The following is a 23,727-nucleotide window of genomic DNA, read 5'->3' as shown; positions in this document are numbered from 1 at the left end:
TGACAATACAGGAATGCCTGAAAGAAGTTTTGTTCCGAAAGAGATGGACTGGCTAAAACGTTATGCTCACAGCCATCTTTTCAGCCTTAATCTACAAAGGAGGGTCAAAGTTTAAAGGTGCCATTTTCCAGTTAAAGCAAAAATGAAATGTCCCAATAGTCTAATCATACAATCTATGAACAATTATGGGATGTGATTTGTAAATATTTGAGTTTCCTAAGTGCAAATAGCAGCCTCTGCAACTTCGCATGTTATTGTCAGTACTGTCTCCTTCCTATGTATACTCAAGAACTTAAAAGCACTTCAGTTCACATCTAGTCTTCATAAATATGAGGTATGAATTAAAAACTCCTCAGTTACTATCAGATAAGGGAGCTCTTGCAGGAAGGGTAAAAAACAGGCAGCAACGCGCTGCCTGGAACCGAACTGGCAGGGCTGCTTATTAAGCCTGGTGCCTCTCATTCCAGTCACTGTCTCAACAACTTTCTCAAGGATGCTCAGGCCATTTGATGAAATACCAGATGTCAATAAATCTGGATTTAAGGTGATAAAATCACCTATGGAAGAATGTCTTAAACACTTTACGATGGAATTTGTGTCCTCTCTTGTATGCAAGAATGTGATTTCTTAATAAAATTTGGACAAGGTAGATTATTCCCTTATTTTAAGTAAACCATAGCCACAGAAAAATACACTGCCAACCAAATCAACGGTATCTTGTTTAAATCAAAGGAAACTAGGCTGCTCATGATCCTAATGGCTCTAAGCAAAACATAGACCATAAATCCATCATGCTAAGCACTAGCCGTTATTGCTACCATGATTGCACAAAATTGGCTAAAACCAAAATTTCTGTGAAACCATAAACCAACAAAAGCTTTACCCTTGGTATGAAAATCTCTTCAAGAATATCAGCTACTATTTTTTAGTGAGAGCACTTTTAATACATTTCTAAAACATTCTTGATAGGATCCTTTGGTTATAATTATTTTTCTTCCTCTCTGAATTTGAATCATTCCACTCTGACCATTTAGGTCTCCTACAGCAATTACCATTGACCCTGGTGACATTGCTTCTCAGCCATGTCCTATTAGAAAACCTGACTTGAAAATTCAAAATTTCTGAATTTTGAAAATTTTAATAGAGGCCATAGTACCTGAAATCTCTCTACTGCTGCCTCCCGTGTCTTATTTTAAACTCACTATTTATTCCATAGTGAGAGAGGAAAATGTATTCATTGTGAACGTGTTGCAATGTTTAGAAGAGAAAATTTCTAAAATCTAGATTAAGGATTTTTTCCCTGAAGTTGGCATGCTCTAGAAACAAAATTTTAGGTATTAATGGTGTTTGTGTTTATGTTATTTTTCAATTTGAAGTGCATTTTTAATCTAGCTGTTCCTACATATTAGTTTTAATTTATGTGAGAGAATGCAGGTTTAGAAGCAATAAAATGAAATCACTTTTAAGGTAGACTATAATTGAGACTTCCATTAAGTTAGACTACCTTCTCCTTTCTTTTTCTAAGTCAGTGACATTTTAATTTATTTCAATGGAAAATAGTCTGCTCCAGGTAGCTAACAACAGTCCAAGTGTCTCATGAAAAGATATTTACTTGTCTTAACCTTTCTTTTCAATCGTTAGGGTCCTTGTCATTTTGACTTCCTTTCAGCTAGTGACCTCTGCCCTGCTCCAATTTAAAAATAAACTAAAAGACATTTCCCCTGAATGTGTGCTTCTTCTAGATTTTCTGTGGAAGCAGTAGGTCTAGTTGTCTCAACAATTATCTCTTATTTGAAAAGACTTGTGGGGTATGTAATGGTATATTGAAAGAAGGAAGTTCAGAAAGGAGTAAACAGGAAAAAATGGTGTACCAACTCTAAGAAGTAAACCCAGAATTCAATATCAAAATAAGAAATGAAAACTATGAGAAATAAATAAGAAACCTTTCATGAATTAGCTTTTGTCAGCATTATATGTGGTCATATATAATATTTCTAAAACAGTTGATTTAAATATGTAATTGAAATCGGAGTTAAGCAAATCATATTTTGTACAAGGAGAGGCATATTATTCATAAAATATGTATCTAGATATGATAGAAATGAAGCCTACATTATTTAGAAGTTTACAGAAAGGCATTTCCTGTGTCACTGGTAGCTTTATACAACAATATTTTTCTTTTATCTTTTCTTGCTGTCTGCGAATATGCTTCTTGGTGTTGCTTTTGAAATCCTATTGTTTATTACCCTTGTTGATAATGAACTATGAGGATTAATAATAGAATAATAACAAAGTGATGACTAGAAAAAGAGAATAACTCCAAATAAAATACACACATAGACACACGAGTATGTGTGTATACATAAGCTCATATATAGTTATTTTTATTCAATTTTCCAGTAAAACAGGCTGTTTTGGGGGTTTCCACATTTTTAGTTAGCCTATAAACGGAAATCTGAGCCCCCTCATTCCTTCACATTACATTATGGAAAATCTCTCTAAAGTAAAGAGAGTATCTAGCCAGACTTTATAGTAGATAATGGGGAAAATTTATTAGGTAAAGAGTAAAATGCTCTTTCTCACGAGAGACCACACCTCAACATACTGTGGAGAAAAACATCTCCCTTGTGAGAAAACATAATAAAATACATCTATCTAACTAGCTGTAAAACCATGAAGAAATACACAGCTTCCCCTCTCCTTCCCTTTCTGAATTCCTATTTATTTTGAGTCAGGCTATCTTAGGCCATTAATTAACCTTCAGGCCCCTGAGGTCACCTACTTGGATCTGTTCTCTATATACTAACAAGTTTTATTTCTCAGTGATTATTAAAGCTACCTGAATATTGGCTATGTTGACAAAATAATGATGTATTATATACACTAAAATGCCTTGAGTTGTAAAAATGAAATACAAAAGTTACTAATTTTGAATAGTGCAGGTCTTGTTTACCTCAATATAGAAATTTCTCTCATTAATAAGAGTTCTAGGATAGTATCAATTATAAAAAGATACTGTTGTAAATTAAATCTTACATATTTGAATATCTGTTGTTTCTGGAATCTTAAACTAGTCTATGGTTTTGCATGCAAATATACATAAAGGAAACCAGCATGGCCAGGGAGTTGAATGAAAGGTTTATTTAAGTTATATCTACTTAAAATAGTTGAGTCAGTGCTACTTACTAGTTCATACATTGAACAGTTTATTGCCTGTGCTGGAAAAAATATTTTTACATGTAAAGGAGAGAAGATTCCAACCTTTCTTTTAAACCTAGTGTTTTACTATAACTACGAACAGGAGAAAGGAAATGATTTCATATAAATATTGGTATACAGAGGTAAAATTGCACAATTCACTGGGCAGGTTAAGGACAGTTGAACCATATGTAAAGAAGTTATGCCAAGGTGAGTATCTGAATTTGTGTTTTATATACACATACTAAGAGGCAAAGGGGATGAACATATATCGTAAATCAAAAAAACAAATTTAGTTAATGAAGCAAATCTCACATCAAGTATGAAAAGTAAGCATTGAAGAGTTGAGGATCCCATAAATGACATTTTGCAATGTCTTCTAAGCTGTAAGCACTAAGTTTTATGAACTGGAGTCAAATAGAAGAATTAAAAGATGGTAGGGAATGTATTTTGTATGAAGAGAAAAAGCAGGGCCACAACTGTGAAGCCTGACTCATTAGTTTTCATTTTCACCTTTGACTTTTCCTTCTACAAGTACAAATGCCTTCTCATCAAAATAATTGGGAGGAGTGAGAAAGATATGGTTGAAAATTTTAACATAGTAATAAATGGCTTTCTGATTTGCAGATGAAGGAAGTATATTTCGAATTTATTCAATGGTCTGTGAGTCAGATCTGAGTCTTTGTTACATTACTACAAATTGACTATGAGACTCAGAGCCATTTCTCAGTCTCTCTGTATTTGGACTGGAGGTGGAATCTGAGCTTTCCCATTTTCTTGATATGTGTCTTTATGCAACTGTTTCACTTTTCGGAAGCCTCTATTGTTTCATTTATAACTAAGAGATGATTAAATATATGTAATGATGAATAATATACGCAAATTGCTAGGCATGGTCTTTGGCATTTAATTAACTCTCAATACATAATATTTTTTATTGTTGTTATTGTCATAATCAAACATCCATGCCAGTAATAAAATTTGTCGTTCTGTACTTTTTTTAATCTTGCCTTCTATAAAACTTTAAGTACTGGCACTCACTATTTTTCATATATTTTGTGACTAACCTAGTTGGATTATTTTCATTCCTGAGGAATTTAAAAAAATCTTCCAGCATAGAATGTATTTCTCCTGTCTCACGCCCTCACTCTCTTTAGTTGAAAATCTATTTGTCTATTCTGGTTCAAAATAATAAATAAGCATTTATTTGATTTTTTTCTTTTAACATTCAAAATTCCCTCTTTTTAACTAGCTAGAATTTTGAATGAAACCATATGAAAAAGTATAAAAATTTATCATCTTTCATGTCAGGTTGGGTTACATATATATACATACATATATAGACACATATATACACATATTTACATATGTTAAAGTGTATATATACGTATATATACATACATATATATATATATATTTATCAGCCAACTGTCCCTTAGGGTAGAAAATAAGATTCCGAAGCCATTGAAGAATAATCTATATAAGCTTTTAGGACCTTTATCTTATGTTTAAAATTAAGAGATGCACCATTTAAAAACTGGTTACTCATTCAAAAGAAAAGCATAATTATTAGTACATAGCTCAAAAGATACCTTTAAATCATCTAAAAATATTGGTTTCTGTGTTAATCAAGGTCCTTTCAGTAATTTATTATAGCTTTGATAAAAATTCTTAGTTGCTAATAAAATTAATTGAAATTGTTTTTCTGATCCTCATGAGTTAGTAATTGCTACTCTCTTATTTTAGAGTAAATTAAACTTGAAAATTAAAAAGAGTTCAATAATCACAGGCAACAAAAATGAAAATAGTCAAATGAGACTTTATCAAACTTAAAAACTTCTGTGAAGTAAAGGAAATAATCAACAGTGAAAAGGCAATCTACATACAGAATGGGAGGAAATATTTTCAAGTTATATATCCAATAAGGGATTAACATACAAAATATGTGAACCACTACAACTCAACATCAACAACAACAATAAAGAAATAAAACCTGATTAAGAAATAGGTAAAAGACTTAAATGACCAGGCAGCATATCAAAAAATGGTTACTATCACTAATCATCAGGGAAATGCAAATCAAAACCACGTGAGACATCATCTCATACCTGATAAATGACCACTATCAAAACAAACAAACAAGCAAACAAAAAGTAACAAATGCTGGTAAGGATATGGAGAAATTAGGGCCCTTGTGCACTGTTAGCAGGAACATAAAATGGTACATACACTATGAAAACAAATAGGAAGGTTCCTCAAAAAAATTATCATATGATCTAGCAATCTACTTCTGGTATATATGCAAAAAATTTGGAAACAGGATCTCAAAGAGGGAATGGCATACCCATGCTCATTGTAGCATTATTCACAATAGCCAAGAGGTAGAATCAAACTAAATGTTCATCGATGGATGAATGGATAAAGAAAAGAAAAAAAACACATGTACACACACACGCACACACACACACACACACAATGGAATATTATTCAATCTTAGAAAAAGATGGAAATAATTGGAAATAATGTCATATACTACAAAATGGATAAAACTTGAGGACGTTATGCTAAGTGAAATAAGCCAGTAACAAAAAATAAATATCACATGAGTCGACATATATGAGTTAACTAAAATAGTCAAACTTATAGAAATATAAAGTAGAATGTAGTTACCAGGGGTGGGGAGGAAAGGGAAAACAGGGAGTTGTTCGGTGGGTATAGTTTCAGTTTTGTGAGATGAAGAACTCTAGAGATCTGTTGTACAACACTGTGCATATAGTTAACACTACTGTACACTTAAAGATGGTTAAGATGTTGAATTTTATATTATACTTTTTTACAGTAAAAACGTTCTGTAAGTGGAGGCATAGCAACATAAATCACACTTAGAAAACTCAGCTCCCATATTTTGACTCAAATGTTGATAACTCCAGTTTGTAACAAGTAGAACTGAACTATGACAATTAAAAATTTTGTTTCTGCCTGCAAGATCCTTCCATTTAGCAAATGAGTGAAAAAACATAAAAGCTCTCTTAATTTTCCCAAAAGAAATAGGCAGTCTCTATGATAAATCTTTTTCCATTGTCATAAAATAAACAAAACGTCAACTATTCTAATTATCAATGGAAGATATTTCTTAGAGTAATTCAGTGTACAGCTGAGGCCATGTCATGTGGGGACCTAAAGACTCTCTCTACTGTCAGTCTTTAGGAAGGACAAGATACCCAACTCTTTGCTGAGCTCTGATTTCTACTCCCAGGTAGCAATGGTTATTGGAAAGAACCTGGACAGTTGATGTGGGTTTTGATCATAGTTCAGCAATGTAGAAGCTGAAAGATTTTGGTGAAGATCTACACAAATTTTGTGCTTTATATATATTTTTACCATGGTGGCATAAACGACACCATGTAATCTTCATTTGTTTACCTGTCCATTTATCTAAGAGACTGTAAATTTAGAAGTCCATACGGCTACCTCATTTCTCTTGGTATTCTATGCCCATCTTCTCAGTCCCTCACACAAGTCCGAGGCATATGTAGTTTGTTCAATATACATTTATTGAAATGGTCTGAACTATTGCTGTTTGTTAGAATAAACTGCAATTAAAAAAAGAATATATGAGGGGCATTGGCCAATTTAAGCACATTGTTGCACACTCATAGCGTATATGAAATAAAATTTAAGCTGACATGTAAAGAAAATTTAGATTAATGTTTGCTATAAGCCCAATTAATTCATGTTTAATTATAAGTACTCTCTTCCACGGCTTGGTGTTTTTTTTTTGTTTGTTTTGTTTTGTTTTGTTTTTTAGCTATTGGAAATTGCATAATTATCTTTACCGTAGTAATTAGCTTTTGGAAAAACAATTAGAATTTTTCAAAGGTTACATTTCTAGAAGAAACCAGGTTGTACCCCTTTAATACCTATATTCAAGAATCTTCATTTAAGTTAATTATGAATGCACTTTCCTTTAAAAAATCTTAAGCAGCTTTCTATTTCTAAATTAACTATTATCTCATTACTAATTTATTTCAAACCTCAGTCAAGTTATATGTTATAACATTTTCAATGAAACATCAATACTGAAAAGCAGAGCTTTATGAAAAATTACTATATGAAAAATTTCTGCCATAAGTTTATTTTCTGTAGAGAAGGTGGGTGTCTCTCGTATTAACAATATATTCATTCTTAAAAAGGTAGAAGCAAAGTGAATTTACTTAAATGGGTATTACTTCATTCGAAAATTAATGCATGGTGGTGGTGTGTGTGCTCTTGGAAATATCACACTTTAAACATACATTTAAAAGAATATAACAATAAAAAATTAACCATATATAAAAAACTATAGAATAATGAATCTGAAAATAGAATTAATGATTGAAGATTTAAGTAAAATTACACTGAAGAACTGATAGTGAAAAACATTAGAAGATAAAAGAATTAACTTTCACTTTGTTGTTGATGTTTGCTTGCCGTTAAACAAAACACAAAATCCATGCAGCTCATAGATCCTTAATGAGATTTATACCTTGCATGGCTTGTGGCAGCCATACTAACTATGAGAGCTTTATAAATATCTGTATTATGAACGTAACATATTTAAGAATTACGTTGGTTAAGGAGATTTACATATTTAGGTTTTAATTTCCTTTTACCTCAACGTTTTTTTAATTAAAAATTGATCAAAGGTAAGGATCTTTTTCATAAATTCTATCAAAGACAAATCTGCAATAATTCTATTAAAAATTCCTAACATTGAAAAGTAGTAGATCTAATAGCTTTAGAAAAAGGGTAACACCTCTGAGATTGATTATCATTTATTCAGTGTAGGTCCCATGGGTTGTTCCAAAGGCCGAGAGATGTCAGAAGCTAAGGCTATATCTTGGCACCTAACACAGCAGTCCACACTGACTAGATGTTCTGTGTGCTTTAATTTAACTCTCTCAGTGCATTATTAAGTCCACATGCAACTTCTTGAAGTTCTAAACTGTGTATGTGTCTAAGTTAATTAAGAGTCTTAAATCTGGAACATCTAATTTCAAATGTGGATATTCAAATAAGTTTATCACCTTAGACAAGTCACTTGGACTCAAAGAAGTTGCTATTAATTCGGCTAGAAATTTAGGCAGAAGTCCTCACTGCAAATTAGATTGCTAAATTGCAGAATACACTTTTTAATGTTTCTTTCCAAATATTCTTCACCAATGTTAAAGCTTGAAAAATATTAGGAATATAATAGCAACTTAAATATAAATAGAGAATTATTAAAATTTGAACAAATCAATGAAAAATTTAAAAATTTAAAAATGTTTTTGGCCTTGAAAGAAAGACTAAAATATTGAAAACAATTCTTAAAGTTACTAAATGTGTTAGCTCCTGTTTTCTATGAAAACAAAACTAAAATATTCTCATCCAAAATATAATATAAAATATCATCTTCTTCAACAATAAATTTACTGAAAAATTTAGAGGTTTGTCCAGATGAAGAAAATCACATTAAATATATACATAAACCAAAAAAGGAGGCTTGATTTAAAATGACAGTTTGTCAGCTAAGTTAGGGTTCAAATGATTCAATGATGATTGTCTTGAGTTGCTACTAACAAGTAATAACAAACTAAAATTTCTGATTAGAAAATGATAACATTCTCAATACCATATTAAACCACAAAGAGCAACAGCTCTTCTTCAAATCCTCAATTTTTATTTTTCACCTTCCCAAAGCCAAAATGTCATCTTTTTTGGGTAAAAGAAAATCAAAGCCAAATGGTAAAATTGCAAAGATTTGGTTAAACAAACAGTCAGAATTTCAGTGGTTTTATCTGCAGCATGCCCAGCAACCAAACAAAGCCAAGATATTGTCCATCTCTTTGACAGACAAAGAGCCTCAGAGGTCCAGAGTGACATGCCCGAAGGCTGGCACGTGATTGGGCTAATTAAATTAAATAGCAGGAAACAGCTTTTCCATATGCCACTGCCTGGCCACACGCAAACTGTAACAGTAAATCTTTTATACTAGTCAAGGAAAAATGTAACCATTAAAAAATATACAGTATCAACACACCATTCAAGAATCAGAAGCTGCACATCCACATAAACTCCCTGAGCCTGGACTTTAATGCCAAATGTCTGAGAACTTCCTAATTCACTTCAAGAGCCATCCAAAAGCCCACGGGAATTAAAAAAAGAATGAAAAAGAAATGTTCCCCACTCTCTCAAGCATTATCAAAACTTTAACTTAAGCCAATATTCTGATTGCTTTAAGGATACATTTCTATACCAAATTAAATCAAACCTCAACACTCCTTAATAGGAGTTAAAATCTACTGCTCATTTTCCACCACTTTTATATCCTATCTCCACATTACCCAACTGAAAATTAAGAGATAAATTGGAAAATAATGCATAAAGCCTTTGGAATCTCTTAAGAAAACTCTTCTCCTATGCTCCCCACAATTTCTCACTCAATAACATAATTTTCTCTAAGCTAGCCACTGTAGTTCTAGGTTTTTTATTTAAGATAACATTATTTTAAATATATCCATACCTCATGTTTCTAGATTTCCCTGGGTTGGTAGGTACTACTCATTTTTTATCAATCATGGTTTTCATTAGCATTGATTTCCAATGTAAAGAATAGGGACTATGAAATAGTAATTGTCATCTTAGATAAAGAAGCATTATGATGGAAAAATAAAAATCTTAAGGATCTCAAATTAGAAGGTTGCAAGGTATTCTTAACTTAGAGACATGGAAGATTCAGAATCAGTGCAGACCATGGCTAATCTGTTTAAACAGAAATATTTAACAGAATATATTTCAAATATGTAACATAATATATAAAATGCAAGTGGTACTCAATATTTTTTGGTAAAAATTACATTTATGGTAGCCAGTATTCAGATATTACAAATATTCCATAATTCATGCTTTTCTAACTTGAATTTAAGAATTTTCATTAGATTTATTATTTCTTACTATATGAAAGAGTTGACTTAATGGACCATAATTTAATAAAAGTATAGTATATGTAATCTTTTACTACAAAAACACACCCAATTTGTGGAAGTTCAATGTGTGTGTGGAGGGGGGGAGGAGAGGAGAGAGAGACAGAGAGAGAGAGAGAAAGAATCTAACTTTTAAACTGATATTTGAAAAGTTTTTGAGAGTCAATATTCTGAACTAGTCAATATTCTGAACTAGTCAGTTAATCCCATATAATTGTAGGATGACAAAATGTCATCCAATACACATGGGTTAGTAATGCCTGTTCAGTTTGTGTACTGTGCCAGAAATCAATAAGCAATTATTAATGTTTATTTCCCCATATCTTTCTTCAGAATTAATATCTGAATGTAAAGTTAACCAAAATCCAAGAATTTCAAAGCCTAGGAGATAATCGTCAAGCTCTACAGAAGTAACTTGGCAGGAGCCAGTAAGTGACCGGCTTCTAATGTGAAACCGGGCCTAAGAATGTGCTTAGCCAGCTCTCCTCCCCAACAGATGTAATTATCTCTTCACACTTTTACTGAATCCCATCTCTCTCTCTCCTCATTCTTGCCCCAGGGCTCTAGGCTAAGACTGATAAATCATTGAGGTCATCCATCCCTGTAAACACCAAGAGGACATTCAGTGGAGGCCCAGAAAACTCACAGATAAGTGTGTGAGACAAAGAATCCGGGTTGAGAGTCAAGGCTACTATAGACCTGCCCTGACAAAACTTAAAATCGTTTTGAAATGCTCAAAGTGATCAATAATTTTTAAAGAAAGACAACAAATTTAAATTGTCTGGTGTCTAATAAAAATTTACTAGAAATTAAAAAGAGCAGGAAAAGAAGAACAATATTCAAGAGAAAAATTAAGCAGTAGTAGCAAACACAGGAAGTCAGACAGTAGAATCAGCAGAAAAGGACTATATGCATATTATAAATATATTCAAGGACTTAAAGGAAGCACAAATATAAGGAGGATATAAATAGAAAATATATTTTAAAAAACAAATGAAATGCCTTGGTCTGAAAAGTACAATATCTTGAAGAATTTTTTGGATGTGAATTAAAGAAGTTTATCCACTAGAAGAAAAGATGAGTATGGCAATAGAAACTATACAAACTGAAACAGAGAGAGAAAAAAGAGAAGAAAAAAATTGTGTACAGAGACTTACAGACTGGTGAGACAATATCAAGCAGTCTACTCTAAGTATAACTGGAGTCCCAAAAGAAAAGGGAAAAAAAAAAACAAACCAATATTAGAAGAAACAATGTCACATTTTCTAAAACAATAAAAAGTGCAAATCCACAGACACAAGAAGCTCTGTGAACCAAAGCAAGATACAATGAAAACTGCATTAAGGCAAATCATAATCAAGTTGCCAAAAACCTTTTTAAGAAAATCTTAAAAACAAACAGAAAAATTTACCACCTGATTTTAAAAGTTGCTATAAATCAATAGCAATTCACATTCCATAGTACTGGTGCAAAGTTAAACATCTAGAGCAATGAAATTAAAGGAAGAGTTCAGAAATTTGCTCACACATATGTTCAACTGATTTCTAAAAATGGCACCAGAATAATTCAAAGGAACAGGATAATCTTATCAAAAACTCGTGCTGAAAAATTTGGGTACCTTTGTAAGATAATGAAACTCAGTCTTTCTTTACATCCTACACAAAATTACATGACTCAAAATGGCTTTGCCTTTAATATAAAAAATAAACTAGACAAAGAAAACATAGAAACAAGTCTTTCTCAGATAGGATACTAAAGCACTAACAATTGAAGAAAAAGTCAATAGAATGGGACCCATCAAAATGAAAACATTCTGCTTTTCAAAAAAACGACAAGCTATGGGCTAAGTGAAAATATTTTCAACACATATATCTAGAAATGGATTGAATCCAGAATTCATGTTACACCAATCAAAAAAACATGCAACATAGCTGAATCAACAATTTACCAAAGAAGATATAGAAATGGCCAACAATCACATGAAAAGATGACATTAAGGGAAGCACAACATAAAAACAAATGAGATTCTACTACATACCCACTAGAACGCATAAAGTTAAAAAATATCTGATAATACCAAGTGTTGGTAACAGGAACTCTAAATACATTGTTGAGGCAAAAAATAATTTGGCAGTTTCTTAGAAAGTTAAACAAACACTTAGCATACAACTCAACAGTTATACTTCTAGATATTTACCCAAAAGAAATAAAGACAAAAAGACAAATGTCTACTAAGACTGGTATAGAATATTCAGAGCAGCTTTACTCGTAATCACTCACACCTGGAAATAACCAAAATTTTCATTGGTAGATGAATATGTAAACAAATTGTGTCACATACATATAATGGGACATTATCCAGCAATATAAATAACCATATTACTGATACACACTTCAATGAATCTAGAAGCATTTTCTGACTGAAAAAAAAATCTAGACAGAAGATATCACAGACTCTTTTTATATGATATAGATGAAATTCTAGAAAAATCAAAACTAATGCATAGCAACAGAAAAGAGGTGAATGGTTGTTTGCCCGGGGCTTAGTGGGGAGTGGGGTGCGAGTGGGACCTCATTAAAAAGGAGCAGGAAACTCTTTCTGGGAAAATATTTCTTTTTACCTATTTCCATTTCTAGAAGAATATTATTTTGAGTAACAACTAACCATTGTGCATATAAAAAGGTATAAAGTATATAGAGATACTTAAAATTTATACGGGGTAAAGAAAATAAAAATAAAGGAATCAAGTTGAATATTTTCACCATTTTGTCAGATGACTCAAGCAATAAAGCAAATATCAAACCGTCTAAAATATGTACCAGAAAACTGTTAAATTTACTTTAATTCATAAACTATAGAGACTTGATATCACCATCATGACCAAAACATGAGTAAGATGCTAAAAATATAATGTGAAGTAAGCTTATTCTTTATCATATTAAATGAAGGTAATGGAGGACTGATGACTATTCAAAATCGGGGAGTAATTTACTTAAAACCAAGAAATCATTGTAGGATTTCTTGTTCCCAGTTGGAACCACTTTAATATTCACCAAACTGGAGATAGGAAAAAAAACAAAAACCCCTACCCCCACTAAGAAAGCTTCTGAGCATTTGTTAAAAAGCAGACACAGAAAAATTTAGTACAGACAGTCCCCAATTTATGATGGTTTGACTTACGATTTTGTGACTTTATGATGGTAGGAAAGCAATATGAATTCAGTAGGAACCACACTTGGAATTTTGATTCTTTCCTGGGCTAGGGAAATGCGACAGGATACTCTCGCGAGATGCTGGGCAACAGCCGTGAGCAGTGATCACGAGGGTAAGCACTCAATACTCTATAGTGCAGTGTTAAATGCACTTTTGACTTAAGCTATTTTCAATTTATGTTTATCGAGACATAACCTCATTGTAAGTCAAGGAGCATCTGCACCTTTCTTTCATGCTGACTCCAAAAAACAGACAGAGCCCAATACTGATGTAACAGAATTCCTTGTAGGCTACAGGAAAGGCCAATTTTCTGAGTTCTGCTTCCTGATTGACAGCTTGGCTGCTGATAATGGCGTGGGCATTAACTTTAGAGGAGAGCTGAGCGTAGACAGCGCTTATCCGTAGGTCCTGTCCCTGATCAATATATTTTCTTAATTTATTCTTTGGAGTGAAGATCACGTTGATCATTCATACATATAGTTGGTTTAAATTTGATGATTCCTTAGTCGAAATCTGATTTAAAAAAAGAAAATTGGGGCTTCTTTTTAAGGGAGGCAAAGGAGAAGGAAAAGGAATCGAGAGAAAGTAGTGTACTCCAGAATCCCTCAAAGAACATCCCAACCTGAGTCCTGCCCTAGAGTGGGGAAAGGGTTACAGATGAATCCTATTCTAGACGGCCTCCTTCAATGACCTACCCTGCGTGTCTACCAGCATTTTCTGTGCGTGCTGGGTCATGAAAAGGTGGGGAAGCACTTTTCTAGGGGCGGATTTTTATTTACTGAAGATCGAGTTATTCATTATTAAAAAGTCAAATTGAATGTGAGACAAGTTCTCACCAAGAAATTTCCTAAAGTTCCGGGAAGTTACTGGTAACGTTATTAATAATGATATTAATAGCAACTGCTAATTTTTCATTCTGCCCAATTCTGCTACCACATACGATATTATTTACATGCATTGATCCATTTAAACCTCACAATACCCCAAATTAAAAATTACAAGTGTTAAGCACATTTAACAAACGAGTAAACTGAGGCTGGGCAGAATGAAGTAATTTGCTCCAGGTTGAGTTGCTAATAGATGATGAAGTAGGAACTCCTGAAGTCTGGCTATAGGATCACCATTGTAACTACTAGGCAGATACATCTGTAAGGTAGTTCCACACATGGATCTCAAAGACAACAAGAAATGCTACTATTCAAGGCTTGTGCATATGTAGTCAAAACAACACATTAATTTCCATGTCCAGTAATAGTTTTATTTAAATATGCACAAAGATGAGGTCGATTCACTTTCTAAGATTAATATAAATCATTTTGTCTTCTGTCCCAGCTCCAACTTTCAAAAATTATCTATAGAATACATGGGTGTGGAAAAATTAATACACTAAAGAGACCATGAAAATTATTTGATATGCTATATTTTTATCGAAAAATGTATCAGATATTACAATAGAAGTAATTGAAGATTCATATATAATATAAATTATAAAAACTCAATTTAGTTTTGATAACGTCAAATAACAAATTCATCAAAAAAACAATTTCCATCATTTACCCTTGGCTGAAATGAAAATTAAATAGCAACTCTTATTACTCGAGCCAACTTAAGAAAATATTACTAATGTGGAAATTCAGCATAATAGTCCAACAAATATGATTCTACATTTTACATAGAAAACAAAAGTGAGCCTGTAATCACAGTATGAAAGAAAATGTACATTAGCTGTTAAGAAATACGAATAAGAGAAACATAAAAAAAAAGTCATTCAAGTTAAGTTTAATTGAGCACTTCACAGATTCCTTGTGCAGTGCTAGAAACACTGCGTAATCTACTTTGCCTGGCTTCAAAAGGCAAAAAAGATACAATGACACACAGGTCATGATTAAAGAAAAATTACATGGTGATTTGTATGGAACTGATTCCAAGTTGATTGAAGAGTTTAGGTATGTTGGAGAAATCAGAGATGGCTTAAAGGAGAAAACCAGAGGAGCGTTTGGAAAAGGAAGTTAAAGTCTTTCCAGATAGGGAAAAAGCTTGATGAAACTCAGGAGATTGGAACCCCTAGTTGAAAATTTGCTGCATATGGTAAGTGATTAAGTTAGACTGGAAGAGATGAGTGCTTTGTCAGAGTATAAAGGTCGAATTATTAGGGCTGAAACTTGGTGATATCATTCAGATGAAACAACATGGAAGATATTGAGATATTGTAGGTTCTGCCTTAAAGAATGGAAAACCTGTATTGGTATTTTACAGTAAGTTAACTGAATCAGTATAAAGATCACAATGATATGGAAAGAGGCTACTGCAATGATAAAAGAATAAATTTTAGTATTAATTAAGGTAGTGACTAGGGAAAGCAGAGCCAAAGAGAAAATGACTCGAAATCAGAAATAAGAGCATCAACTGCCTATAAGAGCTAAAGAAGAGAAGATAATCAATGATGATTTCATGATAATTTATCCAGTGTCTAAATAGTGGTTCCACTGACAGAAATGAAAAGCTGGGGAAACAAACAAACAAACAAACAAAACAGAACATTTTACAGATGATGCATTTACTAACTCTGAGATGAGAGTGAAGCAATAACTGAATTGTCTTTACAACTGATAGTATTGATAAAATATTTGATAGATTTCGAATTGCCTTTAAGGTAGAAAAGAAATATTTAAACCCTTAAACCATTAAGATGCCACAGATCTCTTCCAATACTAACATTTTATGTCTCTATGTTAAGTCAAGTAACAGCAACAGAAAGATATTGGCAAGAGCAAATATTAATTATGTAGGTTTCATAGCCCATTTATTTCCAAAATGATGCAGTGAGGGATCTATTAACATAATGTAAAAAGGGAGGAAGATGATCTAAAGCAGCATTCTGCAGTAGAAGATATGTGAGCCACAAACTGCAAGCCACATACACAATCTTAAATATTATAATAGTTACATTAAACAAGTAAAAGAAAACAGTTAAGATCAATTTTAATAATGCTATGATATAACCTAATGTATTCAAAATATCATTTTAATATGTAATCAATATATATCTTAGTCACTTAGATATTAATATATATTTTATAATATATCTTTGAAATCTGGTGTGTATTTTACACTTAAAGCATATCTCAATTCATACCAGCCGCATTTAAAATTCTCAATAGATACAATATGGTTGACAAATATAGGAGTCTTTGCAGAAATTCTGTCAACAGAGGCACAAAGTTCAAAGCAAAGATTATTAGTTCATTAGTTCTAATTTAGCTCAACATGAAACATAAGTGCAAATTAGACATAAATCAAAATAGGTAACCAGGGTAGAATTTTAAAACCATATAAATGTAAAATAACTCAGATTTAGTTTTTAAAGATCACCAGAAAATAAGGCATTTATTTAATGAAAAATAAACTTAATTTTTTTTAAAGTTTATATTGGATATAATAAAATCAAGATTGCAGCATTTAAATGACTCACTGGGAATAAAAAAAGAAACAATCAAAAACTGAGAAGCAATGAGAAATAGCAACAGTAAAGGCAGAAAAGCAAGACCAAAATAAGGAACTAAGGAAAACAGAGAAAATGGAGTCCAACAATTACTAAGTCTTTAACTCTCCAAAAATAACTCAAATGCATGGAATAATATTTAAAAAACAAGGTATATAACTCAAAATGGATCATGGACCTAAAAGTAAATGCTAAATACTCTTACAAGGAATCGTAGGTGTAAACCTTTGTGACACTAAATTAGGCAACGGTTCTTTAAATATGACACCAAAAGCATAGGCAACAAAAGAAAAAAAATAGGTAAATTAGACTTTGACAAAATTTAAAGTGTTTGTACGTCAAAGAACACTAACAAGAAAGTGAAAGGCAACCCACAGAAAGGGAGAAAATATTTGCAACTCATACATCTGATAATGGTCTTGTATCAAGGATATATTTAAAAACTCTTACAAATCAACAGCAAAAAGACAAGCAAGCCAATTTGAAAATGAAAAGGATTTCAACAGACATTTCTCCAAAGAAAATAACATAAGTAAATAAAGTAAATGAGTAATAAAATAAGTAAATGAAAAGATGGTCGACATCATTAGTCATTAGTGAAACAGAAATCAAAACAAGCTAGTATTTCACATCCACTAAAATAGCTACCAAAAAAAAGGAAAATAACAAGTGTTGGAGAGGATGCGGAAAAATTGGAACCTTTCATACAGTGCTAGTGGGAATGTATAATAGGTCACTGTAAAACATTAAGTGGTTCCTCAAAAGTTTAAGTCACTAATTGACTCAGCAATTTTACTCCTAGGTACATATTCAAGAGAATTATAAACATATGTTAACACAAAAAGTTGTACGGGAATGTTCATAGCAGCATTACTCATAATAGTCCCCAAATGAAAATAATCCAAGTGTCCATCAACTGATCAAAATGTAGTATAGATAGACCATGAAATATTATTCAGCGATAAGAATGAAATACTGATACATGCTATAATGTGGATGAACATTGAAAATGTTGTGCAAAGTGAAAGAAGCCAGACATATGAAAGGCCAAATAATGTATGATTTCATTTATATGAAATGGGTAAATCCATAGAGATATAAAGAATATTAGATTGAGAATGAGGAGTGACTGCTTAATTGATATGTGATTTGAGTTAATGTTGTACATTTTAAAATGATTAACATGGTGAATTGTGTTATATGAATTCTATCTCAATAAACACACACACACACACACACACACACACACACACAAAACAACATACAAGAAATAGCTCAGTTGTGAAGAAATATAATTTGCCAAGTCTTGGAGAATTAATACTCTATAAGTAGGCTAACAAATTATTAAATTAGTAGAGAAAAATAAGCAAAAAGGACAAATATTATCAAAGAAGTAATAGCAAATACACAGAGAATAACCTATAGTTGAGTTACAATGCTGATGGAACAGACAAATATACAAGAAATATGAGATATTCTATTTTGAAAACTATGAATCAGAGAGAGACCCCAAGCATCCTAGGTAAAAGCTATGAAAAATCAGGCCATGTTTCAGGAAGTGGTTTAGGACTCCTGGCCATTCCAGAGCACTGTTTCTAAATCAGATTTTCCAAAAGGGCTTGAAAAAATGTAAATTCCTGGGCTCCCTGTCAGGACAACAGAATCAGAGTCTTGGGGTTGTGGTCAGAATCTGAATCGTCAACAGCTTCCTCCAAGAGGATTTTTACATACCTTTCTATTGGAAAACCACCTAGGAAGTCTAGAACAAATGTCCCTATTTTTCCTTTTTACAAAGTTTTATACAGACTACTTTAGGTCGAAATGATGATTATCAAGTGTTTCTTTGATAGGTCAAAAAGTTTTTAAAAGGCAGCATCCTAATGGCTTAGAAAGTAGAGTCTCTTAAAAGTTAATTCCAAGTGCAGTCACTCTTTTCACCCAATCCCAGGACTGGCTCTCGTCAGAAAAAGAAACTCACAAATTTTCACGATTCGAAATGGTTGAACACAATGTATACAAAAATTAGATCTCTCTGAATTAGAAAGAGTCCTAATCTTCTAACTTCTAGCAATGTTTAAAAGAGAAAATTGAGTTAAAACAGTTTGGAAATGCTGATGGTCAGAGAGAGAGAGAGAGAGAGAGAGAGGGAGGGAGGGAGAGAGATGTAGGTAAAATAAAGTATTAATAATTTAATAAACCAGGATATGTAAATAGAATTGTTGCACAAATATAAACTGGTGGTAAAGGTTGAGCACAAGGACTCTGGTGCTTGAATGTCTGGGTTCAAAATAGAGCTAGACTATCACTTATTGGGTGACCTTGACCTAATTTGACTTTTCTGTGCTCCACAGAGCTCTCATGCCTACAATGAGACAGTAATACCTACAGCATAAGGTTGTTGTGAGGACTAAAGGAACAAATAGGTATAAAGTGCTTAAAACAATACATGGTACACATTGTATGTTTGCAATAGTTAAAAGTAAAAGTCTTTTTGTAAATCCAGATGGCACCCTAAAGTTTCATTGTCTAAACGCCTTAGTTTATAGGCCTCAAAGAAGTTATTATAAAATGAGAATAGAAACCTTTATAAATTGATAAGGTCTGAAAAAACACATTCCCAACATCTTGTTTTATTTGCCCAGTTTCTTTGATTGCCCTCCCATACTTTCCTTTTAAAATTATCAATTATAAAAGTAAAGGCAATCTACCTTTGAAACTCCTCTTGCATTCCAAGTTCCTGATTATAATTGGTTATAATTTGAAGACCTCGATTATTTATCACTGTTAACCCACAATTATATACCCACAATTGCATGCTTCCATTATTGAAAAAAAATCACAAAGAAATGTCAAATTAAAAAAAAAACAAAAAACTACTGTTGTCTTCCTATATAACTGTTGAATACTAGGTTTCAACAAAAATGTATAGTGTCTGAATTCTTTTTTAACATCCTTCAGGAAAAAAAAACAAAAATTTCTTAAAAACTGTCTTTTTCAAATTTATGAATTGTAGCAACCTCCACTTCAGCAGCCACCTTCATGTAAGATAGGACCATTTTTTACTGCCACAAGTGAAAAATCTAATAGTTATTTATGCAAGTCCTGGCAAAAACTATTTTTCTAAAGAAAAAGTTTCTAACCTAACATTGGTGGTTTTTATTAAAACGGCCACTTTACATTTTAGAAATCAGATATACAGTGTACAACCATTATCTAATTGATTCCTCCAACTCTTTTTCGAGGGTCTCTAGTACTAAGTTAATCTTATAATTTTATAGTCCATAGGCAATTTTGGGGTATTATGACTAATATCAATGGTATTTCCACAATTCCGACCAAGTCATCAAATTAATGACATTATGGAATGATAATCCATTTTGTAATAGTCAGTGATATCAGCTCTAGTATTCTTAACAATGTAGTGCAATATTGTTGTGACTTAGAGTAACTTTAATTTGTATGACACTACTAAAATTTAGATTAAGGGAATCAAAGAATATAAAACAAATATTATTAACCTATTGAACCAAATACGCAGCAACATATTATAAAGTACTGACTGATAAATTTGGCCAGCAGCTGACCAGAAGAGAAACAAGGTACATCAAAGACTGTGGGATCTGTATGTCTAGTTCCCTTATTCTGAGTCAGGCTTCCTGTTTTTCATGCTAGTATTATAATTGTTTCCATATAAGGGGAGGTCACTTAATTACTCTTTTCTTTTTAAATTTACATATTGTCACTTTATATTCATAGGTCAGGCTCTCCTGTAATAGATATAACCATTAGAATAATGAAAAATTATTCATTTTAATATCTATTGAGTGCTTGGTATATTCGAGGGATTATACTAACCTTTTTAAAAATAATCTTTTAAGTTGTTCAAAGTTAGGAACTGACATCTATTTATATAAAATTTTATATTTAGAAGTTGGTATCAAAGATGACATCATGAAAAGGCCACACTGGGGAAATGTAAATGCAACAAATTTTATGTTTGCTATTTGATAATGGTGATAGAAATAGTTTTAAATCATTATTGTTGGATTTATTATTTTTAATGGTATTAAAAGTAACTGTTCAAAATATCTTTATTTTCTTGTTTCAACAAAGAATGGCAGTATATTTTGGTATATGAGACCTAGTGCATGAGCTTCTAATTCGATTATATATATCAAGTTTACACAAAGCCATATGTATGAAAGGGGATCTTTTAAAAAAAACTTTATTTGAGAAAGGAAGAGACTTATAACAGAAGGCAAGAAGAGAAACATACAAACAATATATTTACAACACAAAACAAGATATCACCTTTAAGGGTGTAAATTATAATAAATACAGTAGATTTTAAAAGAGACAATTATCAATTAGTTCTAAAATTAAGTCCAGCTTTTCTTTTCACTGGTTCCAGGTAGTTTCTTGATTAAATTCAAAGACTATCAAATTCAAACAATTAACGTCCACCAACTGTACTGATGAAGCTCTCTCAAATGACATTATAAAAAATAGGGGTTTTTTTTGTTTGTGATTACATATCTTTTAAGTAATATACAAAAGTCTGCTCAGCCACATGTTCCTCCCCAAATAAAATGTATTTTAAAAGATGCACTATCCCTTTTTTATTAGATTGAAAAAAAGACTTTAAAGAAAATGTATATTTATGAGATGGAAAAAATATACAATTTTATGCTAGGAATGCCATATTTTTAATGCAAAAACAACTGACAAAAAGTCATTTTAATATGAAGGAATAGACTAACCAAAATATGTTGGTAATAGGAAGTGTTGCCTATTATAGCTGTTTGTCAAATTATCAGAAGGACTTTCATTATATGGAAAATTTTAAACTTTCTAACTTCTAGTTATGTTAATTTAATTTCAATGGAGACTTTTTAAAAAAGGATAATGTATCTTTATCAGTAACCTTTTTTAAAGAAATATTTTTAAATGTCACAGCAAAATGTAAACAACACGTGCCAATAACATACATTTGTACAATGTCTACATTTGGCAAAACTGCTGAATCTCATTTGTAACAGGATACTACACTTTAAAATACCTCAGATTTAGAAATATAAATATTTAATAGAAAAAAACTCCACAAAGATTCTAGGTCAATCTGGATTATCCATATTAAAGGGGTCTTAATACAATGAATCTTTAACTAGTTTAACAAAAGTAAACCTATAAAACAAGGTAAACATATCAAAAGGGAGTATGAAGGAAATGTTCCAGTGAAAAGCTTCCTTAACAATTTCCCTACTTGTGGTGTTATTTTCTTAGACAATAAATCAATTCGTAGAGTGCCCTTTAAAAACAGAACAGAGTAAAACACTATCCTCCGTTTTTTTTTTTTTTCCCTACATTCCCCAATACATGAATCACTTGGACTTCCTGTTTCTACAAGGCATTTCCTGGTCAGCCTCATAGAATCAGTTTTTTGTAGAACAGCAGGAACCTGACAAAGAACTGACTTAAATAAACATAGTCTTCTATTGCCTTCAAAGTTGTTTGTATTTCATAGCATCAAAGGACACAGTTCTTCCGAAGGTGCATTTTGTACAAGCAGATTCTTTTGTGGAGCCTAGCTTTCCTAACTTTTTATCTGCCGAAATGGTATGGTATATGCCACGTCATTATGGAATTATACTTAAGAGATCCTAGGGATAATGATTATAAAACATAATACACCTTCTTTCAAACATCATTCTGACATCATATCAGATAATAATCATACTGTTAATTGTGTTTTCTACAATTGTAGATACCATATAGTATCCGATTTCATCTGCTTCGTTTGATCTTTTTTTGATAGACAATGTCATCAAATAACAAGATAAAAGTAAAATCAGCAGTGCTAGGTGAGACATAAGATAATATTTGAAATAGTGCTGTACTTGGCATCTATATGTTTAAAACCACCTCTATTTCTAATATTGTCAATTGTAATCTATATAGTGACCTAGGAGTATTGGCATGGCAACTAGAACATTTCACTTAACAAAAAAGAGAGAGGAAGGGGCAGACTACCTTTAACAGTGTTTAAGACTGTAGTATGATACATTATGTACAATGATGTGAAAACTGAATTCTATATATCAAAAAAACACCAAGAACTAATAGAATGTTTCATTGATCAGACTGGGAAATTATATCTAGCAGTCACTGATCTCAACAGATAAACTAAAACAACAGAGAGTTCGTTTTCCTTAGAAGTAATTGGTGTGGCAGGCTTTGGGATGATTTAAAGCCTAGTAATTACTTGGATACTTATGTAGTAAAATTTTAGTGTAACAGGTATTTCCTTACTAGTGGAGTTTCAGTGAAACCTAGATATCTATATAGAGATCAGTATATATAGAGATCTATATACAGATATATCTGCGTTAGTTAAAATCCTTAAACACTAAAATCAAATCATTCAGAGATATAAACGGATAAGAAATAATATCCACTTATCAAAACCTGCAGTGCATTTCATATTCAGATAATGACTTTAATTACAAATCCTGGAGCTAAATCTTTGCCTATTACCTGTTGCATAAAAGCAGCCTGCTCCCCAGATTCCATTTCCTGGATCTGAGCATCTTCGTCACTGTCCACTGGTTCCTCCTTGACCTTCACAGCCCCAACTTGTCCCAGTGTGTCGTCCACACAAGCACTGCTGTCGCTCCTAGTGCTGTTGCCACTAGAGGGTGCTCTGTCTTCCTGCATCGTCTGGTCCCCCTGAAGCTCTTCCTCAGCTTCCTCCAGGTGACTGCCTGGTTGCTTCAGTTGTTCAATAGATTTCGAAAGCAGCTAGAAAAGAG

General features: G+C 32.2%; 1 protein-coding gene across 28 annotated transcripts in view; it reads right to left on the bottom strand.

Moving 5' to 3' along the window:
* The window catches only part of HDAC9 (histone deacetylase 9), an 829,181-nt gene that overhangs the window by 291,997 nt on the left and 513,457 nt on the right, over window positions 1-23,727 (bottom strand). For 23 of the 28 annotated variants that reach the window (XM_039862468.1, XM_039862469.1, XM_039862470.1 and 20 more), the window contains one exon: window positions 23,453-23,716. In XM_039862468.1, the coding sequence (XP_039718402.1) occupies window positions 23,453-23,716 (264 nt within the window). Of the gene's footprint in view, window positions 1-21,126; window positions 23,717-23,727 lie in introns of those variants that run through there. The other 5 variants (XM_039862488.1, XM_039862487.1, XM_039862489.1 and 2 more) reach the window with 1 other exon arrangement.

Source organism: Pteropus medius, unplaced genomic scaffold (assembly GCF_902729225.1).
Source record: "Pteropus medius unplaced genomic scaffold, Ma_sr-lr_union100, whole genome shotgun sequence".
Lineage (NCBI taxonomy): Eukaryota > Metazoa > Chordata > Mammalia > Chiroptera > Pteropodidae > Pteropus > Pteropus medius.
The sequence above is the reverse complement of the archived record's forward strand: the minus strand, read 5'-3'. Positions and strand labels throughout refer to the sequence as shown.